This window comes from Macrobrachium rosenbergii, chromosome 41 (genome assembly GCF_040412425.1).
Source record: "Macrobrachium rosenbergii isolate ZJJX-2024 chromosome 41, ASM4041242v1, whole genome shotgun sequence".
Taxonomy (NCBI): domain Eukaryota; kingdom Metazoa; phylum Arthropoda; class Malacostraca; order Decapoda; family Palaemonidae; genus Macrobrachium; species Macrobrachium rosenbergii.
In genome coordinates this window covers 51,311,303-51,327,765 of record NC_089781.1, presented here as the reverse complement: position 1 = coordinate 51,327,765, position 16,463 = coordinate 51,311,303, and the positions used below count along the sequence as shown (strand labels likewise).

General features: G+C 41.8%; 1 protein-coding gene across 3 annotated transcripts in view; it reads left to right on the top strand.

Moving 5' to 3' along the window:
- LOC136826861 (Y+L amino acid transporter 2-like) overlaps positions 1-15,399 on the top strand; it is a 334,102-nt gene extending 318,703 nt beyond the window's left edge. For all 3 annotated transcript variants that reach the window (XM_067084355.1, XM_067084354.1, XM_067084357.1), the window contains exon 10: positions 13,822-15,399. In XM_067084355.1, the coding sequence (XP_066940456.1) occupies positions 13,822-13,883 (62 nt within the window). In that variant the 3' untranslated portion in view covers positions 13,884-15,399. The remainder of the gene's footprint in view (positions 1-13,821) is intronic.
- The last annotated feature ends 1,064 nt before the right edge of the window (positions 15,400-16,463 follow it).

The window sequence follows — 16,463 nt, the reverse complement described above, 5'->3', positions numbered from 1 at the left end:
ATTGAGAATTGGGAGTGGTTTGGGCATTGAGAATGAATGTGGGAGCAGTTTGGGCATTGAGAAATGAAGACAGTTTGGGCATTGAGAATGAAATGTGGAGCAGTTTTTACACATTGAGAATGGTTTTTGGGCATTGAGAATGAATGAACGTTTTGTGAGAAGAATGTTTTAGGCATTGAGAATGAATGTGGAGCGGTTTGGGCATTGAGAATGAATCTGGGAGCAGTTTGGCATTGAGAATGAATGAGAATGAATGTGAGAATGGTTTGGGCATTGAGAATGAATGGGGAGCGGTTTGGGCATTGAGAATGAATGTGGATTTTGGGCATTGAGAATGAATGTAGAGCATTGTTTAGAATGAATGTGTCTGGGCATTGCGAATGAATGTGGGAGTGGTTTGAGAGAATGAATTTGGGTATGGCATTGAGAATAAATGCGGATTGGTTTGGGCATTGAGAATGAATGTGGGAGTGGTTTGGGCATTGAGAATGAATGTGGAGCGGTTTGGGCATTGAGAATGAATGTGGAGTGGTTTGGGCATTGAGAATGAATGAGAGCAGTTTGGTACATTGGAGAATAAATGTGGGATTTGGTTTTGGGCATTGAGAATGAATGTGGGAGTGGTTTGCATTGAAAATGAATGAGAGAGCAGTTTTAAATTGAGAATGAATGTGGGCAGCAGTTTGGGGATTGAGAATGAATGTGGAGTGGTTTGGGCATTGAGAATGAATGTGAGAGCTGGTTTGGGCATTGAGAATGAATGTGAGAGAAACAAATAAGCAATGCTAAACATGAAACCAGGCATTGAGAAAATGGTTTTGGGCATTGAGAATGAATGTGAGAATGAGCGGGTTTTTGGGTATTGAGAAATGAATGTGAGCAGTTTGGGCATTGAGAATGAATGTGGGAGCAGTTGGGAATGAAATTGGGTGGTCTGGGCGTGAGAATGAATGTGGGAGTGGTTGGGCATTGAGAAATGAATGAGAGAGTTTGGGCATTGAGAATGAATGGGAAATGGTTTGGGCATTGAGAATGAATGATTTGGTTTTAGGCATTGAGAATGAATGTGGAGCGGCTTGGGCATTGGAGAAATGAATGTGGGAGCGGTTTGGGCATTGAGAATGAATGTGGGAGCGGTTTGGGCATTGAGAATGAATGTGAGAGCAGTTTGGGCATTGAGAATGAAATGTGGGAGTGGTTTGGGCATTGAGAATGAATGAACGGTAAATGGAGCGGTTTGGAGTGGTTTGGGCATTGAGAATGAATGTGGAGCGGTTTGGGCATTGAGAATGAATGGGAGTGGTCTGGGCATTGAGAATGAATGTGATAGCTTGGCGGGTTTGGGCATTGAGAATGAATGTGAGAGCGATGTGGGCATTGAGAATGAATGTTAGAGAAATGTCTGGGCATTGAGAATGAATGTAGGAGTTTGCAGTTTGGGGAGCAGTTTGAGAGAATGAATGTGGAGAACAGTTTGGCCATTGAGAATGAATGTGGGAGCAGTTTGGGCATTGAGAATGAATGTGAGAGCATTGAGTCTGGGTTTGGGCATTGAAAAATGAATGTGAGAGAGGAATGTGGGAGTTTGGGAATTGAGAATTAACTTGAGAGCAGTTTGGGTTTGGGCATTGAGAATGAATGTGGGAGCGGATTGGGCATTGAGAATGAATGTGAGAGCCAGTGGAGAATGAATGGGAGCAGTCTGGGCATTGAGAAATGAATGTGAGGCAGTGTGGAGGTTTGAGGGAGAGTTGAGATTGAAAATGAATGAGAGCAGAATGTTTTTTTGCATTGAGAATGAGAGTGGTTTGGGCAGAGCAGTTTGGGCATTGAGAAATGAATGTGGAGCGGTTTGGGCAGTTTGGACACTGAGAATGATGAGTAAGTGTGGAACGAATTTGAGCAGTTTGCAGCAGTTTGAGAATGAATGGGACTGAGAATGATGATTGGTTTGGGCATTGAGAATGAATGTGGGGAGCAGTTTGGAATTGAGAATAAATGTAAATTTTGGATATTGAGCATGAATGGGAGTTTTTACTTAATGTGGGCATTGAGAATGAATGTGGGAGATTGAGAATGAATGAGAGCAGTTTTGTACTGAGAATGAATTGGGCAGTTTGGGCATTGAGAATGAATGTGGGAGCAGTTTGGGGCATTGAGAGAATGAAATGTGAGAGCAGTTTGGGCATTGAGAATGAAATGTGAGCAGTTTGTTTATTGAGAATGAATGTGAGGAGCAGTCTGGGTTTGGAGAATGAATGTGGGGTTTGGGCATTGAGAATGAATGTGAGAGCAGTTTGGGCATTGAGAATGAATGTGAGAGCAGTTTGGGCATTGAGAATGAATGTGGAGCAGTTTGGGCATTGAGAATGAATGCGAGAGCGGTTTGGGCATTGAGAATGAATGAGAGTGATTGAGAATGAATGTGAGCGGTTTAGGCATTGAGAATGAATGTGGAGCAGTTTGGGCATTGAGAATGAATGTGTGTTTGGGCACGTGAGAGCAGTTTGGGCATTGAGAATGAATGTGAGATCGGTTTGGGCATTGAGAATGAAATGTGAGAGGGTTTTGGCATTGAAATGAATGTGGGAGTGGTTTGGGCATTGAGAATGAATGTGAGCAGTTTGGGCATTGAGAATAAATGTGAGAGTTTTGGGCATTGAGAATGAATGTTTGGGAGAGGTTTGGGCATTGAGAATGAATGTGGAAGCAGTTTGGGCAGAATGAATGTGGGAGCAGTTTGGGCATTGAGAATGAATGTGAGAGGTTTGGCATTGAGAATGAATGTGTGAGAGGAGCTTTGTTTATTTGAGAATGAATGTGGGAGTGGTTTTGGGCATTGAGAATGAATGTGGGAGTGGTTTGGGCATTGAGAATGAATGTGAGAGCAGTTTGGGAATTGAGAATTGAATGTTGAGGGAGTGGTTTGGGCATTGAGAATGAATGTGGGAGCAGTTTGGGCATTGAGAATGAATGTGAGAGCAGTTTGGGCATTGAGAATGAATGTGGAGTGGTTTGGGCATTGAGAATGAATGTGGGATTGGTTTGGGCATTGAGAATGAATGTGAGAAATTGAGAATGAATGAGAGCAGTTTGGGCATTGAGAATGAAATGTGGGAGCAGTTTGGGCATTGAGAATGAATGTGGGAGCAGTTTGGGCATTGAGAATGAATGTGAGCAGTTTGGGCATTGAGAATGAATGTGGGAGAGAATGAATGTTTTGGGCATTGAGAATGAATGTCGAGCATTGAGAATGAATGTGGGATTGGAGAATGAATGTGAAACCAAATAACTTTGGATTGAGAATGAATGTGGGAGCAGTTTGGGCATTGAGAATGAATGAGAGCAGTTTGGGCATTGGGAGAAGAATGAATGTGAGAGCAGTTTGGGCATTGAGAATGAATGTGGGAGGAGAATGAATGTGAGAGCAGTTTGGGCATTGAGAATGAATGAGAGCAGTTTGGGCATTGAGAATGAATGTGAGAGCGGTTTGGGCATTGAGAATGAATGAACAGTTTGGGCATTGAGAATGAATGTGAGTTTGGGCAGTTTGAGGCATTGAGAATGAATGAGAGCAGTTTGGGCATTGGGAATGAATGTGAGTGGTTTGGGCATTGAGAATGAATGTGAGAGCAGTTTGGGCATTGAGAATGAATGAGAATGGTTTGATTGAGAACGAATGAATGCAGAGAGTGTTTGGGCATTGAGAATGAATGTGAGAGAGTCTTTGGCATTGAGAATGAATGTGAGAGCAGTTTGGGCATTGAGAATGAATTTGGAGTGGTTTGGGCATTGAGAATGAATGAATGTTTGGAGCATTGAGTTGAAATGGGATTGGTTTGGGCATTGAGAATGAATGTGGGAGCCAGTTTGGGCATTGAGAATGAATGTGGGAGCAGTTTGGGCATTGAGAATGAATGTGAGAATGGTTTGGGCATTGAGAATGAATGTGGGAGTGGTTTGAGAGAATGTGGGAGCAGTTTGGGCATTGAGAATGAATGTGAGAGCAGTTTGGCATTGAGAATGAATGTGGGAGCGGTTTGGGCATTGAGAATGAATGTGAGAGCAGTTTGGGCATTGAGAATGAATGTGGGGAGTAGTTTAGGCATTGAGAATGAATGTGGTTTGGGCATTGAGAATGAATGAATGAGAGCAGTTTGGGCATTGAGAATGAATGTGAGAGCGGTTTGGGCATTGAGAATGAATGTGGGGAGTCCGTTTAGCATTGAGAATGAATGTGGAGCGTTTGGGCATTGAGAATGAATGTGATTGGGCATTGAGAATGAATGTGGGAGCAGTTTGGGCATTGAGAATGAATGTGAGAGCGGTTTGGGCATTGAGAATGAATGTGGGCATTGAGAATGAATGTGAGAATGGTTTGGGCATTGAGAGAATGGAATGTGTGATGGTTTGGGCAGCGAATGTTGACTTTGAGAATGAATGAGAGTGGTTTGGGCATGAGAATGAATGTGAGTTTGGCATTGAGAATGAATGTGGGAGGGTTTGGGCATTGAGAATGAATGTGAGAGCAGTTTGGGCATTGAGAATGAATGTGGGAGCGGTTTGGGCATTGAGAATGAATGTGGAGTGGTTTGGGCATTGAGAATGAATGTTTGAGAGCAGTTTGGGCATTGGGAATGAATGAGAGAGCGTTTGGGCAATGAGAATGAATGAGCCGTTTGGGCATTGAGAATGAATGTGAGAGCAGTTTGGGCATTGAGAATGAATGTGAGAGTGGTTTTTGAGAATTTATCCAGTTTGATTGAGAATGAATGTGGAGCAGTTTGGGCATTGAGAATGAATGTGGGCGGTTTGGGCATTGAGAATGAATGTGGAGCAGTTTGGGCATTGAGAATGAATGTGAGAGTGGTTTGGGCATTGAGGAATGAATGAGGGCATTTAGGCATTGAGAATGAATGTGAGAGTGGTTGGGCATTGAGAATGAATGTGGGAGCAGTTTGGGCATTGAGAATGAATGTGGGAGCAGTTTGGGCATTGAGAATGAATGTTTGGCCATTGAGAATGAATCGTTTGAGCATTGAGAATGAATGAATGTGAGAGTGGTTTGGGCATTGAGAATGAATGTGGGATTGAGAGAATGAATGAATGTGGAATGGGAGCGGTTTGGGCATTGAGAATGAATGTGGGAGCAGTTTGGGCATTGAATGAATGTGAGAAATGAGAATGAATTGGTTTGGGCATTGAGAATGAATGTGAGAGTGGTTTGGGCATTGAAAAATGAAATGTGAGAGCAAATTTGGAGCATTGAAAATGAATGTGGGAGTGGTTTGGGCATTGAGAATGAATGTGAGAGCAGTTTGGGCATTGAGAATGAATGTGGGATTGGTTTGGGCATTGAGAATGAATGGGAGTGGTTTGAGCATTGAGAATGAATGTGAGAGGGGCAGAATGAATGTGGGAGCAGTTGAGCATTGAAATGAATGTGGACAGTTTGGGCATTGAGAATGAATGGAGCAGTTTGGGCATTGAGAATGAATGAATTGAGAATGAATGTGGGAGCAGTATTGAGAATGAATGTGGGAGTGTTTGGGCATTGAGAATGAATGTGAGAGTGGTTTGGGCATTGAGAATGAATGAGAGCGGTTTGGGCATTGAGAATGAATGTGGGAGTGGTTTGGGCATTGAGAATGAATGTGGGCAGAGGAATGTGAGAGCTTTGGGCATTGAGAATGAATGGGGAGGGTTTGGGCATTGAGAATGAATGTGAGGAGCAGTTTGTTGAGAATAAATGTGAGAAACAGTTTGGGCATTGAGAATGAATGTGGAGCAGTTTGGGCATGAAAATGAATGTGAGCAGTTTGGGCATTGAGAATGAATGTGAGAGCAGTTTGGGCATTGAGAATGAATGTGGGAGCAGTTTGGGCATTGAGAAAATGAATGGTTTGGGCATTGAGAATGAATGTGGATTGGTTTGGGCATTGAGAATGAATGTGAGAGCAGTTTGGGCATTGAGAATGAATGTGAGAGCGGTTTGGGCATTGAGAATGAATGTGGGAGCAGTTTGGGCATTGAGAATGAATGTGAGAGCAGTTTGGGCATTGAGAATGAATGTGGGAGCAGTTTGGGCATTGAGAATGAATGTGAGAGCAGTTTGGTTGAGAATGAATGTGTAGCGTTTGGGCATTGAGAATGAATGTTAGAGCATTGAGAATGAATGTGAGAGCAGGTTTGGGCATTGAGAATGAATGGGAGCAGTTTGGGCGAGAATGAATGTGAGGAGGTTTTGGGCATTGGAGTGGTTTGGGCATTGAGAATGAATGGGAAACAGTTTGGCCATTGAGAATTTTTTGGGCATTGAGAATGAATGTGAGAGCGGTTTGGGCATTGAGAATGAATGTGAATGAATTGGTTTGGGCATTGAGAATGAATGTGAATTTTGGGCATTGAGAATGAATGTGAGAGTGGTTTGGGCATTGAGAATGAATGTGGAGCAGTTTGGGCATTGAGAATGAATGTGGGATTGGTTTGGGCATTGAGAATGAATGAGAGCAGTTTGGCACTTGAGAATGAATGGAGTGGTTTGGGCATTGAGAATGAATGTGAGAGCAGTTTGGGCATTGAGAATGAATGTGGGAGCAGTTTGGGGATTGAGAATGAATGTGAGAGTGGTTTGGGCATTGAGAATGAATGTGAGAGCGTTTGGGCATGAGAATGAATGTTGAGAATGAATGTGGGAGTGGTTTTGGGCATTGAGAATGAATGAGAGGTTTGGGCATTGAGAATGAATGTGGAGCAGTTTGGGCATTGAGAATGAGAATGAATGAATGTGAGCAGTTTGGGCATTGAGAATGAATGTGAGAGTGGTTTTGGGCATGAATGAATGAGAATGAATGTGAGAGCAGTTTGGGCATTGAGAATGAATGTAATCATAGAGCAGTTTGGGCATTGAGAATGAATGTGGGAGCAGTTTGGGCATTGAGAATGAATGTGAGTTTTGGGCATTGAGAATGAATGTGGAGCAGTTTGGGCATTGAGAATGAATGTGGGAGCAGTTTGGGCATTGAGAATGAATGTGAGAGCAGTTTGGGCATTGAGAATGAATGGGAGCATTGAGAATGAATGTGAGAATTGAGAATGAATGAGAGAGGTTTGGGCATTGAGAATGAATTGATGGGAGCGGTTTGGGCATTGAGAATGAATGTGAGAGCAGTTTGGGCATTGAGAATGAATGAGAGTGGTTTGGGCATTGAGAATGAATGTGGAGAACAGTTTGGGCATTGAGAATGAATGTGAGAGCAGTTTGGGCATTGAGAATGAATGGTTTGGGCAGAGCAGTTTGGTGAATGTGGGAGAGAATGTCCGTTTGAGGCATTGAGAATGAATGTGAGAGCATTGAGAATCTGAGAATGAATGGGAGCAGTTTGGGCATTGAGAATGAATGTGGGATGAATTGAGAATGAATGTGGGAGCAGTTTGGGCATTGAGAATGAATGTGAGAGTGGTTTGGGCATTGAGAATGAATGGGGATTGGTTTGAGAATTGGAGAATGAATGTGGGAGTGGTTTGGGCATTGAGAATGAATGTGAGAGCAGTTTGGGCATTGAGAATGAATGGGGAGCAGGTTTGGGCATTGAGAATGAATGTGGAGTGTTTGAGGGCAAGAATGAATGTGGGAGTTTTGGGCATTGAGAATGAATGAATGGGAGCAGTTTGGGCATTGAATGGGCATTGAGAATGAATGTGAGCAGGGGCATTTGGGCATTGAGAATGAATGTGGGAAACAGTTTGGGCATTGAGAATGAATGTGGGAGTGGTTTGGGCATTGAGAATGAATGTGAGAGCAGTTTGGGCATTGAGAATGAATGTGGAGCAGTTTGGGCATTGAGAATGAATGTGGGAGCAGTTTTGGGCATTGAGAATGAATGGGAGCAGTTTAGAGTGGGCATTGAGAATGAATGTGGGAGCAGTTTGGGCATTGAGAATGAATGTGAGAGCATTGAGAATGAATGTGGGAGCAGTTTGGGCATTGAGAATGAATGTGGAGTGGTTTGGGAATGTGGGCAGTTTGGGCATGAAATGTGGGAGCAGTTTGGGCATTGAGAATGAATGTGGAGTGGTTTGGGCATTGAGAATGAATGTGGAGCAGTTTGGGCATTGAGAATGAATGTGGGAGTGGTCTGGGCATTGAGAATGAATGTGAGAGCAGTTTGGGAATTGAGAATAAATGTAGGATTGGTTTGGGCATTGAGAATGAATGTGAGAGCAGTTTGGGCATTGAGAATGAATGTGAGAGCGGTTTGGGCATTGAGAATGAATGTGAGAGCGGTTTGGGCATTGAGAATGAATGTGGGAGCAGTTTGGGCATTGAGAATGAATGTGAGAGTGGTTTGGGCATTGAGAATGAATGTGAGAGCAGTTTGGGCATGAGAATGAATGTGGGAGCAGTCTGGGCATTGAATGAAATGATAGTGGTTTGGGCATTGAGAATGAATGTGAGAGAGAATGAATGTTAGAGTTTTGGGCATTGAGAATGAATGTGAGAGCAGTTTGGGCATTGAGAATGAATGTGAGCAGTTTGGGCAAGAATGAAATGTGGGAGCAGTTTGGGCATTGAGAATGAATGTGAGAGCAGTTTGGGCATTGAGAATGAATGTGGAGAGCAGTTTGGGCATTGAGAATTAATGTAATTGAGAATGAATGTGAGAGCAGTTTGGGCATTGAGAATGAATGTGAGGAGCAGTTTGGGCATTGAGAATGAATGTGAGAATGGTTTGGGCATTGAGAATGAATGATGTGAGAGCAGTTTGGGCATTGAGAATGAATGTGAGGAGCAGTTTGGGATTGAGAATGAATTTTTGGGCATTGAGAATGAATGTGGGAGCAGTTTGGGCATTGAGAATGAAATGAATGAGAGAGTGGTTTGGGCATTGAGAATGAATGTGGGATCAGTTTGGGCATTGAGAATGAATGTGAGGAGTTTGGGCATTGAGAATGAATTTGGGAGCAGTTTGGGCATTGAGAATGAATGTGAGAGTAGTTTGGGCATTGAGAATGAATGTGAGAGTGGTTTGGGCATTGAGAATGAATGAAGTGGTTTGGGCATTGAGAATGAATGCAGAGTTTGGGCATTGAGAATGAATTGGTTTGGGAATTGAGAGTTTGGGCATGAATGAATGAGAGTAGTTTTGGCATTGAGAATGAATGTGGGATTGGTTTGGGCATTGAGAATGAATGGGGAATGGTTTGGGCATTGAGAATGAATGTGAGAGCAGTTTGTTTGGGAGAATGGTTTGGGCATTGAGAATGAATGTGGAGCAGTTTGGGCATTGAGAATGAATGTGAGAGCAGTTTGGGCATTGAGAATGAATTGGTCTGGGCATTGAAAATGAATGTGAGAGCAGTTTGGGCATTGAGAATGAATGTGGATTGGTTTGGGCATTGAGAATGAATGAGAATGAATGAGAATGAATGTGAGAGTTGGAGAATGAATGTGGGAGGGGTCTGGGCATTGAAAATGAATGTGAGAGCAGATTGGGTATTGAGAATGAATGTGGGAGTGGTTTGGGCATTGAGAATGAATGTGAGAGCGGTTTGGGCATTGAGAATGAATGTGGGAGCGGTCTGGGCATTATAAATGAATGTGAGAGCGGTTTGGGCATTGAGAACGAATGTGGGAGCGGTCTGGGCATTGAGAATGAATTTGAGAGTGGTCTGGCCATTGAGAATGAATTTGAGAGCGGTCTGGGCATTGAGAATGAATGTGAGAGCAGTTTTAATATTGAGAATGAATGTGAGAGCAGTCTGGGCATTGAGAATGTGATAGTGGTTTGGGCATTGAGAATGAATGTGAGAGCGCATTTGAGCATTGAGAATAAATGTGAGATCGGTTTGGATATTGAGCATGAATGTGGGAGCAGTTTTTACATTGATAATTAATGTGAGAGCGGTTTGGGCATTGAGAATGAATGTGGGAGTGGTTTAGGCATTGAGAATGAATGTGTGAGCGGTTTTAGCATTGAGAATGAATGTGAGAGTGGTTTGGGGATTGAGAGGGAATGTGGGAGCAGTTTGGGCATTGAGAATGAATGTGGGAGCAGTTTGGGCATTGAGAACGAATGTGAGAACAGTTTGGGAATTGTGAATGAATGTGGGAGCCGTTTGGGCATTGAGAATGAATGTGAGAGCAGTTTGGGCATTGAGAATGAATCTGAGAGCATTTTGTTTATTCAGAATGAATGTGGGAGCAGTCTGGGCATTGAGAATGAATGTGGGGGCGGTTTGGGCATTGAGAATGAATCTGGGCGCAGTTTGGGCATTGAGAATGAATGTGAGAGTGATTTGGGCATTGAGAGTGATTGAGGGAGTGGTTTGGGCATTGAGAATGAATGTGGGAGCGGTTTGGGCATTGAGAATGAATTTGGGAGCGGTTTGGGCATTGGGAATGAATGTGAGAGTCGTTTAGGCATTGAGAATGAATGTGGGATTGGTTTGGGCATTGAGAATGAATGTGGGAGTGGTTTGGGCATTGAGAATGAATATGAGAGCAGTTTGGGCATTGAGAATAAATGTGATTGGTTTGGGCATTGAGAATGAATGTGGTAGTGGTTTGGGCATTGAAAATGAATGTGAGAGCAGTTTTGGCATTGAAAATGAATGTGGTAGTGGTTTGGGCATTGAGAATGAATGTGAGAGCAGTTTGGGCATTGAGAATAAATGTGGGATTGGTTTGGGCATTGAGAATGAATGTGGGAGTGGTTTGGGCATTGAAAATGAATGTGAGAGTGGTTTGGGCATTGAGAATGAATGTGGGAGCAGTTTGGGCATTGAGAATGAATGTGGGTGTGGTTTGGGCATTGAGAATGAATGTGAGAGCGGTGTGGGCATTGAGAATTAATGTGGGAGTGGTTTGGGCATTGAGAATGAATGTGAGAGCGGTCTGGGCATTGAGAATGAATGTGGGAGGGGCCTGGGCATTGAGAATGAATGTGAAAGCGGTCTGGGCATTGAGAATGAATGTGGGAGCGGTATGGGCATTGAGAATGAATGTGAGAGCGGTTTGGGCATTGAGAATGAATGTGAGAGCGGTCTGGGCATTGAGAATGAATATGGAAGCGGTCTGGGCATTGAGAATGAATGTGAGTGTGGTCTGGGCATTGAGAATGAATTTGAGAGCGGTCTGGGCATTGAGAATGAATGTGAGAGCAGTTTGAATAATGAGAATGAATGTGAGAGCAGTCTGGGCATTGAGAATGAATGTGATAGTGGTTTGGGCATTGAGAATGAATGTGAGAGTGGTCTTGGCATTGAGAATGAATGTGAGTTCGGTTTGGATATTGAGCATGAATGTGGGAGCAGTTTTTGCATTGAGAATGAATGTAAGAGCGGTTTGGGCATTGAGAATGAATGTGGGAGTTGTTTGGGCATTGAGAATGAATGTGAGAGCAGTTTGGGCATTGAGAATGAATGTGGGAGCGGTTTGGGCATTGAGAATGAATGTGAGAACAGTTTGGGCATTGAAAATGAATGTGGGAGCGGTTTGAGCATTGAGAATGAATGTGGGAGCAGTTTGGGCATTGAGAATGAATGTGAGAGCGGTTTGGGCATTGAGAATGAATGTGACAGCGGTTTGGGCATTGAGAATGAATGTGAGAGCAGTTTGGGCATTGAGAATGAATGTGGGAGCGGTGTGGGCATTGAGAATGAATGTGAGAGCGGTTTGAGCATTGAGAATGAATGTGAGAGCAGTTTGGGCATTGAGAATAAATGTGAGAGCATTTTGTTTATTGAGAATGAATGTGGGAGCAGTTTGGGCATTGAGAATAAATGTGGGAGCAGTTTGAGCATTGAGAATGAATGTGGGAGCGGTTTGGGCATTGTGAATGAATGTGGGAACAGTTTGGCCATTGAGAATGAATGTGAGAGCAGTTTGGGCATTGAGAATGAATGTGAGAGTGGTTTGGGCATTGAGCATGAACGTGTGAGCAGTCTGGGCATTAAGAATGAATGTGGGAGCGGTTTGGGCATTGAGAATGAATCTGGGAGCAGTTTGGGCATTGAGAATGAATGTGAGAATGGTTTGGGCATTGAGAGTGAATGCGGGAGTGGTTTGGGCATTGAGAATGACTGTGGCATCGGTTTGGGCATTGAGAATGAATGTGAGAGCGGCTTGGACATTGAGAATGAATTTGGGAGCGGTCTGGGCATTGAGAATGAATGTGAGAGTAGTTTGGGCATTGAGAATGAATGTGGGATTGGTTTGGGCATTGAGAATGAATGTGGGAGTGGTTTGGGCATTGAGAATGAATGTGAGAGCAGTTTGGGCATTGAGAATAAATGTGGGATTGGTTTGGGCATTGAGAATGAATGTAGGAGTGGTTTGGGCATTGAAAATGAATGTGAGAGCGTTTTGGGCATTGAGAATGAATGTGGGAGCAGTTTGGGCATTGAGAATGAATGTGGGAGTGGTTTGGGCATTGGGAATGAATGTGAGAGCTGTTTGGGCATTGAGAATGAATGTGTAAGTGGTTTGGGCATTGAGAATGAATGTGGGAGCGGTTTGGGTATTGAGAATGAATGTGAGAGCAGTTTGGGCATTGAGAATGAATGTGGAGCAGTTTGGGCATTGAGAATGAATGTGGGAGTGGTTGGGCATTGAGAATGAATGTGAGTGCAGTTTGGGTATTGAGAATGAATGTGGGAGCGGTTTGGGCATTGAGAATGAATGTGAGAGTGGTTTGGGCATTGAGAATGAATGTGGGAGTGGTTTGGGCATTGAGAATGAATGTGGGAGCGGTTTGGGCATTGAGAATGAATGTGAGAGAGGTTTGGGCATTGAGAATGAATGTGGGAGCGGTTTGGGCATTGGGAATGAATGTGAGAGTGGTTTGGGCATTGAGAATGAATGTGGGAGCGGTTTGGGCATTGAGAATGTGTGTGGGAGTGGTCTGGGCATTGAGAATGAATGTGATAGCGGTTTGGGCATTGAGAATGAATGTGGGCATTGAATGAATGTTAGAGTCTGGGCATTGAGAATGAATGTTAGCAGTTTGGGCATTGTCTGGGGTATTGAGAATGAATGTGTTTGGGTATTGAGAATGAATGTGAGTTTGGGCATTGAGAATGAATGTGGGAGCAGTTTGGGCATTGAGAATGAATGTGAGAGCAGTTTGGGTATTGAGAATGAATGTGGGAGCAGTTTGGGCATTGAGAATGAATGTGAGAGCGGTCTGGGGATTGAGAATGAATGTTAGAGCGGTCTGGGCATTGAGAATGAATGTGGGAACAGTTTGGGCATTGAGAATGAATGTTAGAGCAGTTTGGATATTGAGAATGAATGTGAGAGCGGTTTGCACACACATCTTACATCTTTTTGCATGACAAAAGTCTTGAGTATTTTACTGTAGGATGGATGGAATGGAATCTAGATTTTAGGGCAAAGGCCAAGCACTGGGACCTATGAGGTCATTCAGCGCTGGAAATGAAATTGAGAGTAGGTAAGTTTGAAAGGTGCAACAGGAGGAAAATCTCGCAGTTGCACCATGAAATAATTGTTAGGAGAGGGTGGATAGCAAGATGGAAGAAAGATAACATGAAAAAAGGTACAGTAAGAAGAATGAAAGGGGTTGCAGCTAGGGGGTGAAGGGACGCTGCAGAGGACCTTTAGTAATGCCCACGGGGGAGTAGTTTGCTATGAAATTTAGTTCTTCAGTTATTTGTCATAGAAAATATGAATTCTTCTTGAAAAAGAGAGTTGTTGCATGAGAAAGAGGTTTGAGGTTTCTTTGTGGGAATAACAATTGCCGAAATGAACTCAATATTTTACAAATTTGAATTCTAACCTCTGGACCACACTCTTTACAGGGAAGCTGACGTGGGTGCATCAGCTGCTGTTCCTTGGTCTACCAGAGGACAAAACTGAATGATGGAGCAAATCATAATTCATATTTTTGATCAGTTATTGTGCTCAGTACATTTATTTGATCCTGCCACGAATATTCCAAGGCTTGTACCTTTATTTATTACACAAAAATCTGTCGAATTTTTTGCAATATGTGTGTGTGTGTGTTTGTGTGTGTGTGTGTGTGTGCACGCGTGTTTGTAATCAAATACATTACAGAGTAAAAGGATATAAAATTACATTAAAAATAAAATAGAATTAAAATTAACTTAGAATTGAAATGGAAGGTGCAAGGGCATACTGAATACACCAATCAATGTACACACCAGTGACTTACAGACTAAAAACATGAGAGCGAAGTACCACCACATTTCCAGCCAATGAAGATTTGACTTTGTAGGAATGTAATAGTTCTAAAATGTCGAGGTCTGCAGCAAACTGTGCAGTAGTTAGAACAGAAAAATCTTGAATATGTAAAGGGTGACAGGCCTCCTCGCTGTGTTCTCTAATTGTGCCATAACTAGGTCTTGAAATACAATTGCCTGTACGCAGACTTACCGAGTGTTCAAACCATTTCATCTAAGCTGACCTGGGAGTTTTTCCAGCGTGAGTGGCATCACAGCCTCTACACTGTCATTTATAAGTCATGTTGGACTGAATTCATTATACAATAAGAAGACAGTCATACTCTTACTTTCCTAGATATTCAGGTAAAAAATCCTACTAATAAATTTCACACTTCAGTCTTTAGAGCACGCATTTTCAGGGGTCTTATGTCCAAATTTCAGTCTGCTATAATATGAATTTTTTATTTACATTAGTGACCAGAGCTTACAAGATTGTTCTAGTGCTTTTGGATTTTCATGAAGAATGGGAATGTCTAGGGTCACTTGTAAAAAACAATGGCTATCCTCTAAATTACGTGAATACATACAGTATATTGGGAAACAACTGTTGAAGTTATATGTAAAGAAACAAGTCAAGCAAAAATGCCGCAGAAGTAAAAAGCCTGTCATTCATTCCCCTGTAACCTTTACTGGAATCATAGTTGCAATTTGAAAAAGCAACTCGTCGTTTCTATTTTATCCGTTGGTTACCCTTAGCTAGATATCAATATACTGTATATTTCACTAGGTACCATGATTGAAATCCAAACGCCCTCCTATAAGTGGTTCCCATTTTTCTTTCTTGAGAATGATTAGTCATTAAATATTACAAATACAAATATAGTTAGGCAGGTCTTTCAAGAAACGTCGCATTAGCAATGGCCTCGATGGCACAGAGGACAACGTTTTGCATAAGGAGTCACACCTCTGACCCAAGCAGCACTGGCGACAGCAGTAGCCTACTGTAGTGATTTTCGTGATAACAATTTGAGTAATGACTTTTTAGGTTTTGGAGATGAACAAATATGGTTTCAGTACTCTAATCTTAACATACTGTAAATAGAATTATTTTCTTTTCGTATTTCCTTATTTTCTGTAGCTTCTAATGAAAATTCATTGAGTTATAAAGTAAAATTAAAATAAAACATTATACCAAAGTCTGTTTGTGTTATTTATTTTATCTTTCCTGTTCTTTATTGATTGTGTTTGCTTGTAGTTCGTTATTATAAAAGATTTGATCTTGGGAAAGAAAAAATGCGAAGGTATATAATGATGAAAGGGAGATGGAGATGGGTTGTACATGTCCTTTTCTTTTGCACAAACCCCTGGGAGAATACCATATATCATTGTCAGCTGGCTCTTGTGGAGACCAGAAGAGTTGGAAGACCCAGACCTGCTTGGATGAGAAGTGTGAGAAAGGTGGCTGAAGAAAAAGAGTGATTCGTGGAAGGTAAATCACAGAAAGATGTGAGTAGCAGAATTTCACAAAGGCTCTTTTGGATCATGTGGTGTTGAGAATATGAGAATATATATATATATATATATATATATATATATATATATATATATATATATATATATATATATATATATATATATATATATATATATATATATATATTATTGAGAATATATATATATATATATATATATATATATATATATATATATATATATATATATATATATATATATATGTTATATATATATATATATATCTCACCAGAGTCAAAATGCCGTGTGTTAATATGTTGTAACTGTCAACATGTCACCAGAGTAAAAATGCTGTGTTTCAATATGTTGTCACTGTCAAAATGCCATGTGTCAATATGATGCCAATGTCAAAATTTCACCAAAGTCAAAATGCCATGTGTCAATATGTTGTCACTGTCAAAATGCCATGTGTCAATATGTTGTCACTGTCAAAATATTGCCAGAATAAAAATGCTGTGTGTTAATATGTTGTCACCATCAATATGCTGTGTGTCAATATGTTGTCACTGTCAAAATGCTGTGTCAATATGTTGCCACTGTCAAAATGCTGTATGTCAATATGTTGTCACTGTCAACATGCCATGTGTCAATATGTCGTCACTGTGAAAATGTCGCCAAAGTTAAAATGCCGTGTATCAATATGTTGTCACTGTCAAAATGTCGCCAAAGTTAAAGTGCCGTGTGTTAATCTGTTGTCACCGTCTGAATACCGTGTGTCAATATGT